This window comes from Phyllobates terribilis, unplaced genomic scaffold (genome assembly GCF_046119375.1).
Source record: "Phyllobates terribilis strain yellow unplaced genomic scaffold, ASM4611937v1 Scaffold_12__6_contigs__length_324123572, whole genome shotgun sequence".
Classification (NCBI taxonomy): Eukaryota; Metazoa; Chordata; class Amphibia; order Anura; family Dendrobatidae; genus Phyllobates; species Phyllobates terribilis.
Window position 1 is genome coordinate 89,679,074 of NW_027362772.1, and position 24,146 is coordinate 89,703,219.

Here is a 24,146-nt window from a genome sequence, read left to right on the forward strand (position 1 = left end):
GAGAGGTCAGAGGTGTAATAATCTGCAGAATATATCATGTATCTGTAGGGAGGAGGAGGAGCAATGTTCTGCAGAGGGGTCAGAGGTGTAATAATCTGCAGAATATATGTATCTGTCAGGAGGTGGAGGAGCGATGTTCTGCAGGGGTGTAATAATCTGCAGAATATATCATGTATCTGTCCGGAGGTGGAGGAGGAGCGATGTTCTGCAGATCTGAACAGGTCAGTGGTGTAATATTCAGCAGGATATATTACTGTATCGGGAGGTGCGATGCTCTGCAGCGTCCTCGCACTGTGCCATCCCTCTCCTGTCCAGCAGGTGTCAGTGCCGGGCTCTGTCCTCAGTGCTGCCGGTCCTTCTCCTGTAGGGGGCGCCTGTGTGCTGGGAGTCTCCAGTGTCTTGAGGCTCACGCCCCTCCCGCACTGTCTCTGCTCCCGCCGTACATGCACGCACAGGCCGCTCCTCTAGGTGGCAGCAGGGAGTCGGTGTCCTCGGCGCCTTCATCTCACAGGAGACTCCGAGCAGGAAGCCGCGGCTGCAGGTGACCTTCTACCCACGTGATGGGCGGCTGGAGGTGTGCGCGGGAAGGAGGCCGCTGATTGGTCAGCAGCAGCAGCGTTCTGGAGGTGCCGGGTGTGGGGAGGAGGCTGCTGATTGGTCAGCAGCAGTGTTCTGGAGGTGCCGGGTGCGGGGAGGAGGCCGCTGATTGGTCCGGGACGCGGCGCAGGGCGGAGTCCGGCTCCTGAGGTGATGAGTTCGGTGGTTTCGGGGCTCCGTACACGGCAGTGCCGGCTGACAGCAGAGAGCACGGGGCTCCGGTGCTGATGGCGGGGTCCGCACCGCTCTCGGGATAGTCATGGCGACCCCTCCGCCCGGCGCTGCAGTCTCCGTGTCGCCCCCTGTGGACTTCGTGCTGGGGGCGTCCGCCTGCTGCCTGGCCTGTGTGTTCACGAACCCGCTGGAGGTGGTGAAGACGCGGCTGCAGCTGCAGGGAGAGCTGCGCTCCCGGGGCTCCTACCCGCGCCATTACCGGGGGGTGCTGCAGGCGATGGCGGCGGTGGGGGCGGCGGACGGGCTGCGGGGGCTGCAGAAGGGGCTGACGGCGGCGCTGCTCTACCAGGGCCTGATGAACGGCGTCCGCTTCTACCTCTACTCACACGCCGAGGCCGCGGGGCTGACGGAGCGGCCGGGGGGCAACGTGGCTGCGGGGGCGATCGCCGGGGCCCTGGGGGCCTTCCTGGGGAGTCCGGCGTACCTGGTGAGTAACCGCCCGTGTGCACGGGAGCGTGCGGCAAGGTGGGCAGAAGTCACCCGCAGTCCCACGTAACACCAGTGATAACAGTACAGATAATGTAGTAGATATCACCTGCAGTCCTATGTAACACCACAGATAACACAGTGATAACTCTCTGAGTACAGATAATGTAGTAGATGTCACCTGCAGTCCTATGTAACACCACAGATAACACAGTGATAACTCTCTGAGTACAGATAATGTAGTAGATGTCACCTGCAGTCCTATGTAACACCACAGATAACACAGTGATAACTCTCTGAGTACAGATAATGTAGTAGATGTCACCTGCAGTCCTATGTAACACCACAGATAACACAGTGATAACTCTCTGAGTACAGATAATGTAGTAGATGTCACCTGCAGTCCTATGTAACACCACAGATAACACAGTGATAACTCCCTGAGTACAGATAATGTAGTAGATGTCACCTGCAGTCCTATGTAACACCACAGATAACACAGTGATAACTCTGAGTACAGATAATGTAGTAGATGTCACCCGCAGTCCTATGTAACACCACAGATAACACAGTGATAACTCTCTGAGCACAGATAATGTAGTAGATGTCACCTGCAGTCCTATGTAACACCACAGATAACAGAGCTCTGAGTACAGATAATGTAGTAGTTGTCACCTGCAGTCCTATGTAACACCACAGATAACACAGTGATAACTCTCTGAGTACAGATAATGTAGTAGATGTCACCTGCAGTCCTATGTAACACCACAGATAACACAGAGCTCTGAGTGCAGATAATGTAGATGTCCCCTGCAGTCCTATGTAACACCACAGATAACAGTGATAACTCTCTGAGTACAGATAATGTAGTAGATGTCACCTGCAGTCCTATGTAACACCACAGATAACACCGTGATAACTCTCTGAGTACAGATAATGGAGTAGATGTCACTTGCAGTCCTATGTAACACCACAGATAACACAGAGCTCTGAGTACAGATAATGTAGATGTCCCCTGCAGTCCTATGTAACACCACAGATAACACAGTGATAACTCTGAGTACAGATAATAGATGTCACCTGCAGTCCTATGTAACACCACAGATAACACCGTGATAACTCTCTGAGTACAGATAATGGAGTAGATGTCACCTGCAGTCCTATGTAACACCACAGATAACACCGTGATAACTCTCTGAGTACAGATAATGGAGTAGATGTCACTTGCAGTCCTATGTAACACCACAGATAACACCGTGATAACTCTCTGAGTACAGATAATGTAGTAGATGTCACCTGCAGTCCTATGTAACACCACAGATAACACAGTGATAACTCTGAGTACAGATAATGTAGTAGATGTCACCTGCAGTCCTATGTAACACCACAGATAACACCGTGATAACTCTCGGAGTACAGATAATGGAGTAGATGTCACTTGCAGTCCTATGTAACACCACAGATAACACAGTGATAACTCTCTGAGTACAGATAATGGAGTAGATGTCACCCGCAGTCCTATGTAACACCACAGATAACACAGTGATAACTCTCTGAGTACAGATAATGTAGTAGATGTCACATGCAGTCCTATGTAACACTGCAGAATACACTGTGCACAGATGGTGACCTCTTGGGGATCTGTCACAGCTGTCATTGTGGTGATATGTATCAGATCTTGGGGGAGGGTCTGAAATACTCTGTTCTGCTGTTTGAAGGACGTGGACTTTCCTGCTGGGCGGATCATTGTCCTGTCCTGGGGTTTGGTGCAGTGTGTCAGTGACACTGCACACTGTTGTCTGCACTGATACATTGTGGAGAACCCTCAGCTGTGAGAAATATTGGGCCTGCTCAGACTGGAGGATTTCACTGACAGAAAGCAGATATGCTGAACAGTGGTGGTGACCCTGTGCCCTCTCACCGGGGGTCTCCACCATCCAATAGAAGAGCGCGGCCCCCAGGTGTTGCTCAGCTGCTCTCCATCTTGTGGCCGGCGCCCCCTTGTGGCCGGTGCCCTGTGTGCCGGTATTTCAGGCTGGGGGACGTTGCAGGGTGACATCCCGGGGGAGGCGGGTCTCGTCCTCGTAGGTCCGCAGCCGCCGGGATTACAGCAGGCACATTTCTAGTCCTGTCATCACAATGTGGGGTCACTGCGGTGCCGGACAGACCGTGGGATCTGAGCACGGAGCCCCCTCCCCCGGGTGACGACCCCCACAGATTGTAACGTCCCGATACTAAAACTCTGCTCCCACCCCGCAGGTGAAGACGCATCTCCAGGCGCAGACAGTGGCTGCCATCGCTGTGGGGCACCAGCACAACCACCAGGTGAGGCTGCAGCAGAGACACCATGATGCCCTGCAGACTATCCCACCACTCTCCTCTGCAGAACATCGCTCCTCTACCTCCTAACAGATGATGTCCTGCAGACTATTCCACCACTCTCCTCTGCAGAACATCGCTCCTCCACCTCCTGACAGATGATGCCCTGCAGACTATTCCACCACTCTCCTATGCAGAACATCGCTCCTCTACCTCCTAACAGATGATGTCCTGCTTACTATTCCACCACTCTCCTCTGCAGAACATCGCTCCTCCACCTCCTGACAGATGATGCCCTGCAGACTATTCCACCACTCTCCTCTGCAGAACATCGCTCCTCCACCTCCTGACAGATGATGCCCTGCAGACTATTCCACCACTCTCCTCTGCAGAACATCGCTCCTCCACCTCCTGACAGATGATGTCCTGCAGACTACTCCACCACTCTCCTCTGCAGGACATCGCTTCTCCACCTCCTGACATTGATGTTCTGCAGATTATTACACCTCAGTGCCGACCTGCAGAACATCACTATTGCCAGCTGTGGGGGAGGGCTGCGGTTGTTGTTGTTGTTGTTGTTGTTGTTGGATTGTGTCAGGATACAAAGTCCAGTAGGGCGGCGCCTCCCCTCTCTCAGCTGCCGCTCCCCTCTCTCAGCTGCCGCTCCCCTCTCTCAGCTGCCGCTCCCCTCTCTCAGCTGCCGCTCCCCTCTCTCAGCTGCCGCTCCCCTCTCTCAGCTGCCGCTCCCCTCTCTCAGCTGCCGCTCCCCTCTCTCAGCTGCCGCTCCCCCTCTCTCAGCTGCCGCTCCCCTCTCTCAGCTGCCGCTGCCTGTGATTGGGTCGTTGCTACAGAGAAAAGGATAAGGGGCCGCCAGACACCTGGTCACCTTTTCTCTCCAGGAAATCAAGGGATTATCATAATAAGATGTAAGGAACCTGACATCACGGGGCGGTGAGGAGACCCCGTTATCAGAGGGGGCAGCTGCAGAGCATCTCGTCTGACCTCCTCTGTGCTGCAGATGTGACCGGATTATTCCTGAATCTTCATTTCGAGCCGACTCCGTTTCTTGCGTTTCTAATCACAGACCGAGAAGGAGACTACCCCGAGAAAATGGTGTCTGCACGGATATCACACCAGTGATGTCATCAGCAGGGGCGTGGCTGACAACCTCTCACAGTATACAGGCTGGTTGTCAGTGGCAGGGGGCGTGGCTGACAACCTCTCACAGTATACAGGCTGGTTCAGTGGCAGGGGGCGGGGCTGACAACCTCTCACAGTGTACAGGCTGGTTGACGGGGCGGGGCTGACAACCTCTCACAGTGTACAGGCTGGTTGTCAAGTGACAGGGGGCGGGGCTGACAACCTCTCACAGTGTACAGGCTGGTTGTCAAGTGACAGGGGGCGGGGCTGACAACCTCTCACAGTGTACAGGCTGGTTGTCAAGTGACAGGGGGCGGGGCTGACAACCTCTCACAGTGTACAGGCTGGTTGTCAGTGGCAGGGGGCGGGGCTGACAACCTCTCACAGTGTACAGGCTGGTTGTCAGTGGCAGGGGGCGGGCCTGACAACCTCTCACAGTGTACAGGCTGGTTGTCAGTGGCAGGGGGCGGGGCTGACAACCTCTCACAGTGTGCGGGCAGGGGGCGGGGCTGACAGCCTCTCGCAGGGGGTGGGGCTGACAGCCTCTCACAGTGTGCGGGCAGGGGGCGGGGCTGACAGCCTCTCGCAGTGTGCGGGCAGGGGGCGGGGCTGACAGCCTCTCGCAGGGGGCGGGGCTGACAGCCTCTCACAGTGTGCGGGCAGGGGGCGAGGCTGACAGCCTCTCGCAGTGTACAGGCTGGTTGTCAGTGACAGGGGGCGGGGCTGACGGCCTCTCGCAGTGTACAGGCTGGTTGTCAGTGACAGGGGGCGGGGCTGACGGCCTCTCGCAGTGTACAGGCTGGTTGTCAGTGACAGGGGGCGGGGCTGACGGCCTCTCGCAGTGTACAGGCTGGTTGTCAGTGACAGGGGGCGGGGCTGACGGCCTCTCGCAGTGTACAGGCTGGTTGTCAGTGACAGGGGGCGGGGCTGACGGCCTCTCGCAGTGTACAGGCTGGTTGTCAGTGACAGGGGGCGGGGCTGACGGCCTCTCGCAGTGTACAGGCTGGTTGTCAGTGACAGGGGGCGGGGCTGACGGCCTCTCGCAGTGTACAGGCTGGTTGTCAGTGACAGGGGGCGGGGCTGACGGCCTCTCGCAGTGTACAGGCTGGTTGTCAGTGACAGGGGGCGGGGCTGACGGCCTCTCGCAGTGTACAGGCTGGTTGTCAGTGACAGGGGGCGGGGCTGACGGCCTCTCGCAGTGTACAGGCTGGTTGTCAGTGACAGGGGGCGGGGCTGACGGCCTCTCGCAGTGTACAGGCTGGTTGTCAGTGACAGGGGGCGGGGCTGACGGCCTCTCGCAGTGTACAGGCTGGTTGTCAGTGACAGGGGGCGGGGCTGACGGCCTCTCGCAGTGTACAGGCTGGTTGTCAGTGACAGGGGGCGGGGCTGACGGCCTCTCGCAGTGTACAGGCTGGTTGTCAGTGGCAGGGGGCGGGGCTGACAACCTCTCGCAGGGGGCGGGGCTGACAGCCTCTCACAGTGTGTGGGCAGGGGGCGGGGCTGACAGCCTCTCGCAGGGGGCGGGGCTGACAGCCTCTCACAGTGTGCGGGCAGGGGGCGGGGCTGACGGCCTCTCGCAGTGTACAGGCTGGTTGTCAGTGACAGGGGGCGGGGCTGACGGCCTCTCGCAGTGTACAGGCTGGTTGTCAGTGACAGGGGGCGGGGCTGACGGCCTCTCGCAGTGTACAGGCTGGTTGTCAGTGACAGGGGGCGGGGCTGACGGCCTCTCGCAGTGTACAGGCTGGTTGTCAGTGACAGGGGGCGGGGCTGACGGCCTCTCGCAGTGTACAGGCTGGTTGTCAGTGACAGGGGGCGGGGCTGACGGCCTCTCGCAGTGTACAGGCTGGTTGTCAGTGACAGGGGGCGGGGCTGACGGCCTCGCAGTGTACAGGCTGGTTGTCAGTGACAGGGGGCGGGGCTGACGGCCTCTCGCAGTGTACAGGCTGGTTGTCAGTGGCAGGGGGCGGGGCTGACAACCTCTCGCAGGGGGCGGGGCTGACAGCCTCTCACAGTGTGTGGGCAGGGGGCGGGGCTGACAGCCTCTCGCAGGGGGCGGGGCTGACAGCCTCTCACAGTGTGCGGGCAGGGGGCGGGGCTGACGGCCTCTCGCAGTGTACAGGCTGGTTGTCAGTGACAGGGGGCGGGGCTGACGGCCTCTCGCAGTGTACAGGCTGGTTGTCAGTGACAGGGGGCGGGGCTGACGGCCTCTCGCAGTGTACAGGCTGGTTGTCAGTGACAGGGGGCGGGGCTGACGGCCTCTCGCAGTGTACAGGCTGGTTGTCAGTGGCAGGGGGCGGGGCTGACAACCTCTCGCAGGGGGCGGGGCTGACAGCCTCTCACAGTGTGTGGGCAGGGGGCGGGGCTGACAGCCTCTCGCAGGGGGCGGGGCTGACAGCCTCTCACAGTGTGCGGGCAGGGGGCGGGGCTGACGGCCTCTCGCAGTGTACAGGCTGGTTGTCAGTGACAGGGGGCGGGGCTGACGGCCTCTCGCAGTGTACAGGCTGGTTGTCAGTGACAGGGGGCGGGGCTGACGGCCTCTCGCAGTGTACAGGCTGGTTGTCAGTGACAGGGGGCGGGGCTGACGGCCTCTCGCAGTGTACAGGCTGGTTGTCAGTGACAGGGGGCGGGGCTGACGGCCTCTCGCAGTGTACAGGCTGGTTGTCAGTGACAGGGGGCGGGGCTGACGGCCTCTCGCAGTGTACAGGCTGGTTGTCAGTGACAGGGGGCGGGGCTGACGGCCTCGCAGTGTACAGGCTGGTTGTCAGTGACAGGGGGCGGGGCTGACGGCCTCTCGCAGTGTACAGGCTGGTTGTCAGTGGCAGGGGGCGGGGCTGACAACCTCTCGCAGGGGGCGGGGCTGACAGCCTCTCACAGTGTGTGGGCAGGGGGCGGGGCTGACAGCCTCTCGCAGGGGGCGGGGCTGACAGCCTCTCGCAGGGGGCGGGGCTGACAGCCTCTCACAGTGTGCGGGCAGGGGGCGGGGCTGACGGCCTCTCGCAGTGTACAGGCTGGTTGTCAGTGACAGGGGGCGGGGCTGACGGCCTCTCGCAGTGTACAGGCTGGTTGTCAGTGACAGGGGGCGGGGCTGACGGCCTCTCGCAGTGTACAGGCTGGTTGTCAGTGACAGGGGGCGGGGCTGACAACCTCTCACAGTGTACAGGCCGGTTGTCAGTGACGGGGGGCGGGGCCGACGGCCTCTCACAGTGTACATGGGTTTCCTTGCTCTGATCTTTAACAAACAGCGCCTGCAAAAGCTTCAAGTATCTATAGAGGTGTAATAGTCGATGGTCTGCAGATCTTTCCGGAGTGATGGTCTGCAGTGATGTGTTTGGCGCTCTGTTCGGTGACGGCCGTCCTTCGCGGTCTCGCGCTGTCGCAGCAGTAATGGTTTCTTTTCTTTCTCGCTCAGAGTGTCAGTTCCGCCTTTGAGACCATCTACAAGAAGCAGGGGATCCTGGGACTGTGGCGAGGGGTCAATGGCGCCGTCCCGCGGGTGATGGTGGGATCCGCCGTGCAGTTGGCGACTTTCGCTAATGCTAAAGATTGGGTCAAGAAACAAAAGGTAACGGCGGCGCTGAGTGGTGGGATCGGCTGTGTACAGAGGGGTCTCTGTGACGCCCGGGGAGATCCGCGCTGCATCGGTAGTGGAGGCTCAGGGAGGTGGGCTGCTAATCCAGAGCGAGCGGCCGCTACAACCGTCACTGGCCGATTATCAGTCTGTATTCACACCTGCAATCACCCGACAGCCGAGCAAAGCAATGGTTAATGGCATCTCTAAAGACCTGCTCTCGGCAGCACATCCCACCCCCTCCCCGGTGTAACCGACACATGTACAACAGTCTCTGCGTGCAGGGCACACATCCCCAGGCTGGAGGCGGCTGCGGGGCGGAGGCTGCGTTGGCTCGGTGTGATGATGGGGGTGGTTATTTTCCACAGTGGTTCCCTGACGACAGCTGGCTGGTGCCGTTGGCCGGCGGGATGATCAGCAGCGTTGGCGTTGCCATAGCGATGACTCCTTTTGACGTGGTCAGCACACGCCTGTATAACCAGCCTGTGGACGTGCAGGGCCGGGTGAGCGCAGCTCTGCAGTCTTGTTCTCGGTGTCTTCTCCGTATCCTCTCCTCACGTTTCTCGTCTTTCCTCAGGGCCGCCTCTACCGCGGTTTCTTGGACTGTTTCCTGAAGATCGCGCACAAGGAAGGCGTCATGGCGCTCTACAAGGGCATTGTCCCGGCTTATGTCCGCCTGGGGCCGCACACTATCCTCAGCCTGCTGTTCTGGGAGGAGCTGAGGAAGATGACCTATTATTACCAGCACCAGTGAGGGCGGAGCTCACAAGGACCTGACCTCCGGGGCCCCAGCACGGGGCCCGTATAGTCTCAGGGCTCGGAAGGAGAGAGAAGCAGCGGATCTGCTCACTCACCTGGGTCTGCTCGGACCAAGCAACGTCCCGTCACTCACCCGGGTCTGCTCTGACCAAGCGACGCCCCGTCCCTCACTCACCCGGGTCTGCTCGGACCAAGCGACGCCCCGTCCCTCACTCACCCGGGTCTGCTCGGACCAAGCGACGCCCCGTCCCTCACTCACCCGGGTCTGCTCGGACCAAGTGACTTGCTGTCCCTCACTCACCCGGGTCTGCTCGGACGAGGCATCCAGCAATTCTAATATTTATTATTGTCCGCCGGATCAGAGAAGGATAATTTTTTAACCTGTTAATTTGAGGTTCATGTAATGTCCGGATGTTTCCGCCAGGTGCAGCCATCGCTGTATTCTCCACCTGCGCAAAAACTAAGAGAACGAGGAATAAAAAAAAGCTGCAAATGGAAAATACGAAAAGAATCAGTGGCTGTAATAAGTGATAAGGATGGAAAAGCAGACTCCGCGTATAAAGGCCGTATGGGCGGCCGCCGCGGGGACATGAATAAAAATCATCTGCCAGAAACCTATGGCTGTCACTAATCTGTACAGGAAGGGGTTACTGCAATGTGGAGACTGGAGAGGTGATATTGTGCAGTATGTCCAGTTCCTTGAAAAAGTCTTCATACCCCGGGAGCTTTTCCACATTTTTCACGTTCAACCCACAAATTAAATGTATTTTATTGGGATTTTATGTGATGAAAACACAAAGTAACGTAACAAGTATTTGTGTAAAAGAAATGATACAAGGTTCTCGTAGATATGAACATTGAGCCGTGCAGTAATATTCAGCCCCCTATATATACAGGACAGGAGGAGTGGTACTGTGCAGTGTAAATATACAGGACGGGAGGAGTGGTACTGTGCAGTGTATATATACAGGAGGAGTGGTACTGTACAGTGTATATATACAGGACAGGAGGAGTGGTACTGTGCAGTGTATATATACAGGACGGGAGGAGTGGTACTGTGCAGTGTATATATACAGGAGGAGTGGTACTGTGCAGTGTATATATACAGGAGGAGCGGTACTGTGCAGTGTAAATATACAGGACAGGAGGAGTGGTACTGTGCAGTGTAAATATACAGGACAGGAGGAGTGGTACTGTGCAGTGTATATATACAGGACGAGAGGAGTGGTACTGTGCAGTGTAAATATACAGGACAGGAGGAGTGGTACTGTGCAGTGTAAATATACAGGACAGGGGCAGTGGTACTGTGCAGTGTAAATATACAGGACAGGAGGAGCAGTACTGTGCAGTGTATATATACAGCACAGGAGGAGCAGTACTGTGCAGTGTATATATACAGGACAGGAGGAGTGGTACTGTGCAGTGTATATATACAGGAGGAGTGGTACTGTGCAGTGTATATATACAGGAGAAGTGGTACTGTGCAGTGTATATATACAGGACAGGAGGAGTGGTACCGTGCAGTGTATATATACAGGAGGAGCTGTACTGTGCAGTGTATATATACAGGAGGAGTGGTACTGTGCAGTGTATATATACAGGACAGGAGGAGTGGTACCGTGCAGTGTAAATATACAGGACAGGAGGAGTGGTACTGTGCAGTGTGTATATATACAGGACAGGAGGAGTGGTACTGTGCAGTGTAAATATACAGGACAGGAGGAGTGGTACTGTGCAGTGTGTATATATACAGGACAGGAGGAGTGGTACTGTGCAGTGTATATATACAGGACAGGAGGAGTGGTACCGTGCAGTGTAAATATACAGGACAGGAGGAGTGGTACTGTGCAGTGTGTATATATACAGGACAGGAGGAGTGGTACTGTGCAGTGTGTATATATACAGGACAGGAGGAGTGGTACTGTGCAGTGTGTATATATACAGGACAGGAGGAGTGGTACTGTGCAGTGTGTATATATACAGGACAGGAGGAGTGGTACTGTGCAGTGGATATATACAGGACGGGAGGAGTAGTACTGTGCAGTGTATATACAGGACAGGAGGAGTGGTACTGTGCAGGGTATATATACAGGACAGGAGGAGTGGTACTGTGCAGTGGATATATACAGGACGGGAGGAGTGGTACTGTGCAGTGGATATATACAGGACGGGAGGAGTGGTACTGTGCAGTGGATATATACAGGACGGGAGGAGTGGTACTGTGCAGTGGATATATACAGGACAGGAGGAGTGGTACTGTGCAGTGTATATATACAGGACGGGAGGAGTGGTACTGTACAGTGTATATATATATAGGACGGGAGGAGTGGTACTGTGCAGTGTATATATACAGGACGGGAGGAGTGGTACTGTGCAGTGTGTATATATACAGGACGGGAGGAGTGGTACTGTGCAGTGTGTATATATACAGGACAGGAGAAGTGGTACTGTGCAGTGTATATATACAGGACAGGAGCAGTGGTACTGTGCAGTGTATATATACAGGACAGGAGGAGTGGTACTGTGCAGTGTGTATATATACAGGAGGAGTGGTACTGTGCAGTGTATATATATACAGGACAGGAGGAGTGGTACTGTGCAGTGTATATACACAAGAGGAGTGGTACTGTGCAGTGTATATATACAGGACAGGAGGAGTGGTACTGTGCAGTGTATATATACAGGACAGGAGGAGTGGTACTGTGCAGTGTATATATACAGGACAGGAGGAGTGGTACCGTGCAGTGTATATATACAGGACAGGAGGAGTGGTACCGTGCAGTGTATATATACAGGACAGGAGGAGTGGTGCTGTGCAGTGTATATATACAGGACAGGAGGAGTAGTACTGTGCAGTGTATATATACAGGACAGGAGGAGTAGTACTGTGCAGTGTATATATACAGGACAGGAGGAGTAGTACTGTGCAGTGTATATATACAGGAGGAGTGGTACTGTACAGTGTATATACAGGAGGAGTGGTACTGTGCAGTGTATATATACAAGAGGAGTGGTACTGTGCAGTGTATATATACAGGAGGAGTGGTACTGTGCAGTGTATATATACAGGAGGAGTGGTACTGTGCAGTGTATAGATACAGGACAGGAGGAGTGGTACTGTGCAGTGTATATATACAGGAGGAGTGGTACTGTGCAGTGTATAGATACAGGACAGGAGGAGTGGTACTGTGCAGTGTATAGATACAGGACAGGAGGAGTGGTACCGTGCAGTGTATAGATACAGGACAGGAGGAGTGGTACTGTGCAGTGTATATATACAGGAGGAGTGGTACTGTACAGTGTATATACAGGAGGAGTGGTACTGTGCAGTGTATATATACAGGAGGAGTGTTACTGTGCAGTGTATATATACAGGACGGGAGGAGTGGTACCGTGCAGTGTATATATACAGGAGGAGTGGTACCGTGCAGTGTATATATACAGGACGGGAGGAGTGGTGCCGTGCAGTGTATATATACAGGAGGAGTGGTACCGTGCAGTGTATATATACAGGAGGAGTGGTACTGTGCAGTGTATATATACAGGAGGAGTGGTACTGTGCAGTGTATACAGGACAGGGGGAGTGGTACTGTGCAGTGTATATATACAGGACAGGGGGAGTGGTACTGTGCAGTGTATATATACAGGAGGAGTGGTACTGTGCAGTGTATATATACAGGACAGGGGGAGTGGTACTGTGCAGTGTACAGTCATGGCCAAAAGTATTGAGAATGAGACAAATAGTAATTTTTCCAAAGTTTACTGCTTCATTTTTTGTAATGGCAATTTGCATATACTCCTGAATGTCAAAGAGTGATCAGCTTAACAGCAATTACTGTACTTGCAAAGTCAATATTTGCCCAGAAAATGAACTTTAACCTCCAAAACACATTTCAACATCATTGCAGTCCTGCCTTAAAAGGAGCAGCTAACATCGTTTTAGTGATTGATCCATTAACACAGGTGTGGGTGTTGATGAGGACAGGGCTGGCGATCAATCAGTCATGATTTAGTAACAATGACATCACTGGACACTTTAAAAGGAGGCTGTTTCTTGGTATCATTGTTTCTCTTCAGTTAACCATGGTTATCTCTAAAGAAACACGTGCAGCCATCATTGAACTGCACAAAAATGGCCTAACAGGGAAGAGTATCGCAGCTACAAAGATTGCACCTCAGTCAACAATCTATCGCATCATCAAGAACTTCAAGGAGAGAGCTTCCATTGTTGTCAAAAAGGTTCCAGGGCGCCCAAGAAAGACCAGCAAGCGCCAGGACCGTATCTTAAAACTGTTTCAGCTGCGGGATCGGACTACCAGCAGTGCCGAGCTTGCTCAGGAATGGCAGCAGGCTGGTGTGAGTGCTTCTGCACACACTGTGAGGCGGAGACTCTTTGAGCAAGGGCTGGTTTCAAGGAGGGCAGCAAAGAAGCCACTTCTCTCCAGAAAAAACATCAGGGCCCGACTGATATTCTGCAAAAGGTACAGGGAGTGGACTGCTGAGGACTGGGGCAAAGTCATTTTCTCTGATGAATCCCCTTTTCAATTGTTTGGGACATCTGGAAAATAGCTTATTCGGAGAAGAAGAGGTGAGCGCTACCACCAGTCTTGTCTCATGCCAACTGTAAAGCATCCTGAAACCATTCATGTGTGGGGTTGCTTCTCAGCCAAGGGAATCGGCTCACTCACAGTCTTGCCTAAAAACACAGCCATGAATAAAGAATGATACCAGAATGTCCTCCAAGAGCAACTTCTCCCAACCGTCCAAGAGCAGTTTGGCGCCCAACATGGCCTTTTCCAGCATGATGGAGCACCTTGCCATAAAGCAAAGGTGATTACTAAATGGCTCATGGAACAAAACATAGAGATTTTGGGTCCATGGTCTGGAAACTCCCCAGATCTTAATCCCATTGAGAACTTGTGGTCAATCATCAAGAGACGGGTGGACAAACAAAAACCAACAAATTCTGGCAAAATGCAAGCATTGATTATGCAAGAATGGACTGCTATCAGTCAGGATTTGGTCCAAAAGTTGATTGAGAGCATGCCAGGAAGAATTACAGAGGTCTTGAAGAAGAAGGGGCAACACTGCAAATATTGACTTGCTGCATTAACTCATTCTAACTGGCAATGTAACCTATTGGTACTCATAATATGATTGCAATTATATTTCTGTATGTGATATAAACATCAGACAAACACTAATAAAAACCAGAGGCCAGCAGATCATGTGAAAATAGAATTTTGGTGTCATTCTCAAAACTTTTGGCCATGACTGTATATATACAGGACAGGGGGAGTGGTACTGTGCAGTGTATATATACAGGACAGGGGGAGTGGTACTGTGCAGTGTATATATACAGGACAGGGGGAGTGGTACTGTGCAGTGTATATATACAGGACAGGAGGAGTGGTACTGTGCAGTGTATATATACAGGAGGAGTGGTACTGTGCAGTGTATATATACAGGACAGGGGGAGTGGTACTGTGCAGTGTATATATACAGGACAGGGGGAGTGGTACTGTGCAGTGTATATATACAGGACAGGGGGAGTGGTACTGTGCAGTGTATATATACAGGACAGGGGGAGTGGTACTGTGCAGTGTATATATACAGGACAGGAGGAGTGGTACTGTGCAGTGTATATATACAGGAGTGGTACTGTGCAGTGTATATATACAGGACAGGAGGAGTGGTACTGTGCAGTGTATATATACAGGAGTGGTACCGTGCAGTGTATATCTACAGGACGGGAGGAGTGGTGCCGTGCAGTGTATATCTACAGGACGGGAGGAGTGGTGCCGTGCAGTGTATATATACAGGACAGGAGGAGTGGTACGGTGCAGTGTATATATACAGGACAGGAGGAGTGGTACTGTGCAGTGTATATATACAGGAGTGGTACTGTGCAGTGTATATATACAGGACAGGAGGAGTGGTACTGTGCAGTGTATATATACAGGAGTGGTACCGTGCAGTGTATATCTACAGGACGGGAGGAGTGGTGCCGTGCAGTGTATATCTACAGGACGGGAGGAGTGGTACTGTGCAGTGTATATATACAGGACGGGAGGAGTGGTGCCGTGCAGTGTATATCTACAGGACGGGAGGAGTGGTGCCGTGCAGTGTATATATACAGGACAGGAGGAGTGGTACTGTGCAGTGTATATATACAGGAGGAGTGGTACTGTGCAGTGTGTATATACAGGAGGAGTGGTACTGTACAGTGTATATACAGGAGGAGTGGTACTGTGCAGTGTATATATACAGGACAGGAGGAGTGGTACTGAGCAGTGTATATATACAGGACAGGAGGAGTGGTACTGTGCAGTGTATATATACAGGAGGAGCTGTACTGTGCAGTGTATATATACAGGAGGAGTGGTACTGTGCAGTGTATATATACAGGACAGGAGGAGTGGTACTGTGCAGTGTATATATACAGGACAGGAGGAGTAGTACTGTGCAGTGTATATATACAGGAGGAGCTGTACTGTGCAGTGTATATATACAGGAGGAGTGGTACTGTGCAGTGTATATATACAGGACAGGAGGAGTGGTACTGTGCAGTGTATATATACAGGACAGGAGGAGTGGTACTGTGCAGTGTATATATACAGGACAGGAGGATTGGTACTGTGCAGTGTATATATACAGGACAGGAGGAGTGGTACTGTGCAGTGTATATATACAGAATAAGAGGAGTGGTACTGTGCAGTGTATATATACAGGAGGAGTGGTGCTATGCAGTGTATATATACAGGAGGAGTGGTACTGTGCAGTGTATATATACAGGAGGAGTGGTACCGTACAGTGTATATATACAGGACAGGAGGAGTGGTACCGTGCAGTGTATATATACAGGACAGGAGGAGTGGTACTGTGCAGTGTATATATACAGAATAAGAGGAGTGGTACTGTGCAGTGTATATATACAGGAGGAGTGGTGCTATGCAGTGTATATATACAGGAGGAGTGGTACTGTGCAGTGTATATATACAGGAGGAGTGGTACCGTACAGTGTATATATACAGGACAGGAGGAGTGGTACCGTGCAGTGTATATATACAGGACAGGAGGAGTGGTACTGTGCAGTGTATAGATACAGGAGGAGTGGTACTGTGCAGTGTATATATACAGGACAGGAGGAGTGGTACCGTGCAGTGTATATATACAGGACAGGAGGAGTGGTACTGTGCAGTGTATATATACAGGACGGGAGGAGTGGTACTGTGCAGTGTATATACAGGACAGGAGGAGTGGTACTGTGCAGTGGATATATACAGGACGGGAGGAGTGGTACTGTGCAGGGTATATATACAGGACAGGAGGAGTGGTACTGTGCAGTGGATATATACAGGACGGGAGGAGTGGTACTGTGCAGTGGATATATACAGGACGGGAGGAGTGGTACTGTGCAGGGTATATATACAGGACAGGAGGAGTGGTACTGTGCAGTGTATATATACAGGACGGGAGGAGTGGTACTGTACAGTGTATATATACAGGACGGGAGGAGTGGTACTGTACAGTGTATATATACAGAACGGGAGGAGTGGTACTGTGCAGTGTATATATATATACAGGACGGGAGGAGTTGTACTGTGCAGTGTATATATACAGGATGGGAGGAGTGGTACTGTGCAGTGTGTATATATACAGGACGGGAGGAGTGGTACTGTGCAGTGTGTATATATACAGGAGAAGTACTGTGCAGTGTATATATACAGGACGGGAGGAGTGGTACTGTGCAGTGTATATATACAGGACAGGAGAAGTGGTACTGTGCAGTGTGTGTATATATACAGGACAGGAGGAGTGGTACTGTGCAGTGTATATATACAGGACAGGAGCAGTGGTACTGTGCAGTGTATATATACAGGACAGGAGGAGTGGTACTGTGCAGTGTGTATATATACAGGAGGAGTGGTACTGTGCAGTGTATATATATACAGGACAGGAGGAGTGGTACTGTGCAGTGTATATACACAAGAGGAGTGGTACTGTGCAGTGTATATATACAGGACAGGAGGAGTGGTACTGTGCAGTGTATATATACAGGACAGGAGGAGTGGTACTGTGCAGTGTATATATACAGGACAGGAGGAGTGGTACCGTGCAGTGTATATATACAGGACAGGAGGAGTGGTGCCGTGCAGTCTGTGTATACAGGACAGGAGGAGTGGTGCTGTGCAGTGTATATATACAGGACAGGAGGAGTAGTACTGTGCAGTGTATATATACAGGACAGGAGGAGTAGTACTGTGCAGTGTATATATACAGGACAGGAGGAGTGGTACTGTGCAGTGTATATATACAGGACAGGAGGAGTGGTACTGTGCAGTGTATATATACAGGACAGGAGGAGTGGTACTGTGCAGTGTATATATACAGGACAGGAGGAGTGGTACTGTGCAGTGTATATATACAGGACAGGAGGAGTGGTACTGTGCAGTGTATATATACAGGACAGGAGGAGTGGTACTGTGCAGTGTATATATACAAGAGGAGTGGTACTGTGCAGTGTATATATACAGGAGGAGTGGTACTGTGCAGTGTATAGATACAGGACAGGAGGAGTGGTACTGTGCAGTGTATATATACAGGAGGAGTGGTACTGTGCAGTGTATATATACAGGAGGAGTGGTACCGTGCAGTGTATAGATACAGGACAGGAGGAGTGGTACCGTGCAGTGTATATATACAGGACAGGAGGAGTGGTACTGTGCAGTGTATATATACAGGAGGAGTGGTACTGTACAGTGTATATACAAGAGGAGTGGTACTGTGCAGTGTATATATACAGGAGGAGTGTTACTGTGCAGTGTATATATACAGGACGGGAGGAGTGGTACTGTGCAGTGTATATATACAGGAGGAGTGGTACCGTGCAGTGTATATATACAGGAGGAGTGGTACCGTGCAGTGTATATATACAGGACGGGAGGAGTGGTACCGTGCAGTGTATATATACAGGACGGGAGGAGTGGTGCCGTGCAGTGTATATATACAGGAGGAGTGGTACCGTGCAGTGTATATATACAGGAGGAGTGGTACTGTGCAGTGTATATATACAGGAGGAGTGGTACTGTGCAGTGTATACAGGACAGGGGGAGTGGTACTGTGCAGTGTATATATACAGGACAGGGGGAGTGGTACTGTGCAGTGTATATATACAGGAGGAGTGGTACTGTGCAGTGTATATATACAGGACAGGGGGAGTGGTACTGTGCAGTGTATATATACAGGACAGGGGGAGTGGTACTGTGCAGTGTATATATACAGGACAGGAGGAGCGGTACTGTGCAGTGTATATATACAGGACAGGAGGAGTGGTACTGTGCAGTGTATATATACAGGAGGAGTGGTACTGTGCAGTGTATATATACAGGACAGGGGGAGTGGTACTGTGCAGTGTATATATACAGGACAGGGGGAGTGGTATTGTGCAGTGTATATATACAGGACAGGGGGAGTGGTACTGTGCAGTGTATATATACAGGACAGGGGGAGTGGTACTGTGCAGTGTATATATACAGGACGGGGAGTGGTACTGTGCAGTGTATATATACAGGACAGGAGGAGTGGTACTGTGCAGTGTATATATACAGGAGTGGTACTGTGCAGTGTATATATACAGGCGGAGTGGTACTGTGCAGTGTATACAGGACAGGAGGAGTGGTACTGTGCAGTGTATATATACAGGACAGGAGGAGTGGTACTGTGCAGTGTATATATACAGGACAGGGGGAGTGGTACTGTGCAGTGTATATATACAGGACAGGGGGAGTGGTACTGTGCAGTGTATATATACAGGACAGGAGGAGTGGTACTGTGCAGTGTATATATACAGGAGTGGTACTGTGCAGTGTATATATACAGGCGGAGTGGTACTGTGCAGTGTATACAGGACAGGAGGAGTGGTACTGTGCAGTGTATATATACAGGACAGGAGGAGTGGTACTGTGCAGTGTATATATACAGGACAGGAGGAGTGGTACTGTGCAGTGTATACAGGACAGGAGGAGTGGTACCGTGCAGTGTATATATACAGGACAGGAGGAGTGGTACTGTGCAGTGTATATATACAGGACAGGGGGAGTGGTACCGTGCAGTGTATATATACAGGACAGGGGGAGTGGTACCGTGCAGTGTATATCTACAGGACGGGAGGAGTGGTACCGTGCAGTGTATATCTACAGGACGGGAGGAGTGGTACCGTGCAGTGTATATCTACAGGACGGGAGGAGTGGTACCGTGCAGTGTATATACAGGACAGGAGGAGTGGTACTGTGTAGTGTATATATACAGGACAGGAGGAGTGGTGCTGTGCAGTGTATATATACAGGACGGGAGGAGTGGTACCGTGCAGTGTATATCTACAGGACGGGAGGAGTGGTACCGTGCAGTGTATATCTACAGGACGGGAGGAGTGGTGCCGTGCAGTGTATATCTACAGGACGGGAGGAGGGGTACTGTGCAGTGTATATATACAGGACAGGAGGAGTGGTACTGTGCAGTGTATATATACAGGACGGGAGGAGTGGTGCCGTGCAGTGTATATATACAGGAGGAGTGGTACCGTGCAGTGTATATATACAGGAGGAGTGGTACTGTACAGTGTATATACAGGAGGAGTGATACTGTGCAGTGTATATATACAGGACAGGAGGAGTGGTACTGTGCAGTGTATATATACAGGACAGGAGGAGTGGTACTGTGCAGTGTATATATAAAGGACAGGAGGAGTGGTACTGTGCAGTGTATATATACAGGAGTGGTACTGTGCAGTGTATATATACAGGAGGAGTGGTACTGTGCAGTGTATACAGGACAGGAGGAGTGGTACTGTGCAGTGTATATATACAGGACAGGAGGAGTGGTACTGTGCAGTGTATATATACAGGAGGAGTGGTACTGTGCAGTGTATATATGCAGGACAGGAGGAGTGGTACTGTGCAGTGTATACAGGACAGGAGGAGTGGTACTGTACAGTGTATATATACAGGACAGGGGGAGTGGTACCGTGCAGTGTATATATACAGGACAGGAGGAGTGGTACCGTGCAGTGTATATATACAGGAGGAGTGGTACTGTGCAGTGTATATATACAGGAGGAGTGGTACTGTGCAGTGTATATATACAGGACAGGAGGAGTGGTACTGTGCAGTGTATACAGGACAGGAGGAGTGGTACCGTGCAGTGTATATCTACAGGACGGGAGGAGTGGTACCGTGCAGTGTATATCTACAGGACGGGAGGAGTGGTACCGTGCAGTGTATATCTACAGGACGGGAGGAGTGGTACCGTGCAGTGTATATCTACAGGACGGGAGGAGTGGTACCGTGCAGTGTATATCTACAGGACGGGAGGAGTGGTACCGTGCAGTGTATATCTACAGGACGGGAGGAGTGGTACCGTGCAGTGTATATCTACAGGACGGGAGGAGTGGTACCGTGCAGTGTATATCTACAGGACGGGAGGAGTGGTGCCGTGCAGTGTATAGATACAGGACAGGAGGAGTGGTACCGTGCAGTGTATATCTACAGGACGGGAGGAGTGGTACCGTGCAGTGTATATCTACAGGACAGGAGGAGTGGTGCTGTGCAGTGTATATCTACAGGACGGGAAGAGTGGTGCCGTGCAGTGTATATATACAGGACAGGAGGAGTGGTACTGTGCAGTGTATATATACAGGAGGAGTGGTACTGTACAGTGTATATATACAGGACAGGAGGAGTGGTACTGTGCAGTGTATATATACAGGACAGGAGGAGTGGTACTGTGCAGTGTATATATACAGGACATGAGGAGTGGTACTGTGCAGTGTATATATACAGGACAGGAGAAGTGGTACTGTGCAGTGTATATATACAGGACAGGGGGAGTGGTACTGTGCAGTGTATATATACAGGACGGGGAGTGGTACTGTGCAGTGTATATATACAGGACAGGAGGAGTGGTACTGTACAGTGTATATATACAGAAGGAGTGGTACTGTGCAGTGTATAGATACAGGACAGGAGGAGTGGTACTGTACAGTGTATAGATACAGGACAGGAGGAGTGGTACTGTGCAGTGTATAGATACAGGACAGGAGGAGTGGTACTGTGCAGTGTATAGATACAGGAGGAGTGGTACTGTACAGTGTATATATACAGGACAGGAGTGGTACTGTGCAGTGTATATATACAGGAGGAGTGGTACTGTGCAGTGTATATATACAGGACAGGAGGAGTGGTACTGTACAGTGTATATATACAGGACAGGAGGAGTGGTACTGTGCAGTGTATATATACAGGAGGAGTGGTGCTGTGCAGTGTATATATACAGGAGGAGTGGTACTGTGCAGTGTATATATACAGGAGGAGTGGTACCGTACAGTGTATATATACAGGACAGGAGGAGTGGTACCGTGCAGTGTATAGATACAGGACAGGAGGAGTGGTACTGTGCAGTGTATAGATACAGGAGGAGTGGTACTGTGCAGTGTATAGATACAGGACAGGAGGAGTGGTACCGTGCAGTGTATAGATACAGGACGGGAGGAGTGGTACCGTGCAGTGTATATATACAGGACGGGAGGAGTGGTACCGTGCAGTGTATATATACAGGAGGAGTGGTACTGTGCAGTGTATATATACAGGAGGAGTGGTACTGTACAGTGTATATACAGGAGGAGTGGTACTGTATAGTGTATATACAGGAGGAGTGGTACTGTGCAGTGTATATATACAGGAGGAGTGGTACTGTGCAGTGTATATATACAGGAGGAGTGGTACTGTGCAGTGTATATATACAGGACAGGAGGAGTGGTACCGTGCAGTGTATATATACAGGACGGGAGGAGTGGTACCGTGCAGTGTATATATACAGGACGGGAGGAGTGGTACCGTGCAGTGTATATATACAGGAGGAGTGGTACTGTGCAGTGTATATATACAGGAGGAGTGGTACTGTACAGTGTATATACAGGAGGAGTGGTACTGTGCAGTGTATATATACAGGAGGAGTGGTACTGTGCAGTGTATATATACAGGAGGAGTGGTACTGTGCAGTGTATAGATACAGGACAGGAGGAGTGGTACTGTGCAGTGTATATATACAGGACGGGAGGAGTGGTGCCGTGCAGTGTATATCTACAGGACGGGAGGAGTGGTGCCGTGCAGTGTATATATACAGGACAGGAGGAGTGGTACTGTGCAGTGTATATATACAGGAGGAGTGGTACTGTGCAGTGTGTATATACAGGAGGAGTGGTACTGTACAGTGTATATACAGGAGGAGTGGTACTGTGCAGTGTATATATACAGGACAGGAGGAGTGGTACTGAGCAGTGTATATATACAGGACAGGAGGAGTGGTACTGTGCAGTGTATATATACAGGAGGAGCTGTACTGTGCAGTGTATATATACAGGAGGAGTGGTACTGTGCAGTGTATATATACAGGACAGGAGGAGTGGTACTGTGCAGTGTATATATACAGGACAGGAGGAGTAGTACTGTGCAGTGTATATATACAGGAGGAGCTGTACTGTGCAGTGTATATATACAGGAGGAGTGGTACTGTGCAGTGTATATATACAGGACAGGAGGAGTGGTACTGTGCAGTGTATATATACAGGACAGGAGGAGTGGTACTGTGCAGTGTATATATACAGGACAGGAGGATTGGTACTGTGCAGTGTATATATACAGGACAGGAGGAGTGGTACTGTGCAGTGTATATATACAGAATAAGAGGAGTGGTACTGTGCAGTGTATATATACAGGAGGAGTGGTGCTATGCAGTGTATATATACAGGAGGAGTGGTACTGTGCAGTGTATATATACAGGAGGAGTGGTACCGTACAGTGTATATATACAGGACAGGAGGAGTGGTACCGTGCAGTGTATATATACAGGACAGGAGGAGTGGTACTGTGCAGTGTATATATACAGAATAAGAGGAGTGGTACTGTGCAGTGTATATATACAGGAGGAGTGGTGCTATGCAGTGTATATATACAGGAGGAGTGGTACTGTGCAGTGTATATATACAGGAGGAGTGGTACCGTACAGTGTATATATACAGGACAGGAGGAGTGGTACCGTGCAGTGTATATATACAGGACAGGAGGAGTGGTACTGTGCAGTGTATAGATACAGGAGGAGTGGTACTGTGCAGTGTATATATACAGGACAGGAGGAGTGGTACCGTGCAGTGTATATATACAGGACAGGAGGAGTGGTACTGTGCAGTGTATATATACAGGACGGGAGGAGTGGTACTGTGCAGTGTATATACAGGACAGGAGGAGTGGTACTGTGCAGTGGATATATACAGGACGGGAGGAGTGGTACTGTGCAGGGTATATATACAGGACAGGAGGAGTGGTACTGTGCAGTGGATATATACAGGACGGGAGGAGTGGTACTGTGCAGTGGATATATACAGGACGGGAGGAGTGGTACTGTGCAGGGTATATATACAGGACAGGAGGAGTGGTACTGTGCAGTGTATATATACAGGACGGGAGGAGTGGTACTGTACAGTGTATATATACAGGACGGGAGGAGTGGTACTGTACAGTGTATATATACAGAACGGGAGGAGTGGTACTGTGCAGTGTATATATATATACAGGACGGGAGGAGTTGTACTGTGCAGTGTATATATACAGGATGGGAGGAGTGGTACTGTGCAGTGTGTATATATACAGGACGGGAGGAGTGGTACTGTGCAGTGTGTATATATACAGGAGAAGTACTGTGCAGTGTATATATACAGGACGGGAGGAGTGGTACTGTGCAGTGTATATATACAGGACAGGAGAAGTGGTACTGTGCAGTGTGTGTATATATACAGGACAGGAGGAGTGGTACTGTGCAGTGTATATATACAGGACAGGAGCAGTGGTACTGTGCAGTGTATATATACAGGACAGGAGGAGTGGTACTGTGCAGTGTGTATATATACAGGAGGAGTGGTACTGTGCAGTGTATATATATACAGGACAGGAGGAGTGGTACTGTGCAGTGTATATACACAAGAGGAGTGGTACTGTGCAGTGTATATATACAGGACAGGAGGAGTGGTACTGTGCAGTGTATATATACA

The 24,146-nt window shown here is 51.4% G+C and overlaps 1 protein-coding gene across 1 annotated transcript; it reads left to right on the forward strand.

The window, feature by feature from the left end:
- Positions 1 to 754: 754 nt before the first annotated feature.
- Positions 755 to 9,657, forward strand: SLC25A34 (solute carrier family 25 member 34). Its single transcript, XM_073656093.1, has 5 exons — positions 755 to 1,258; positions 3,517 to 3,582; positions 8,126 to 8,278; positions 8,653 to 8,787; positions 8,862 to 9,657. Exons 1-5 carry the CDS (start codon positions 857 to 859, stop codon positions 9,036 to 9,038), a joined length of 933 nt encoding a protein of 310 aa, XP_073512194.1. The 5' UTR covers positions 755 to 856; the 3' UTR covers positions 9,039 to 9,657.
- The last annotated feature ends 14,489 nt before the right edge of the window (positions 9,658 to 24,146 follow it).

Bases quoted from the DNA above. Each gene is read 5' to 3' on its own strand.
- SLC25A34 (XM_073656093.1), top strand. From the start codon at position 857: ATGGCGACCCCTCCGCCCGGCGCTGCAGTCTCCGTGTCGCCCCCTGTG. The intron at 3,583-8,125 runs GTGAGGCTGCAG...TTTCTCGCTCAG, and splicing joins GGCACCAGCACAACCACCAG to AGTGTCAGTTCCGCCTTTGA. The intron at 8,788-8,861 runs GTGAGCGCAGCT...GTCTTTCCTCAG, and splicing joins CTGTGGACGTGCAGGGCCGG to GGCCGCCTCTACCGCGGTTT.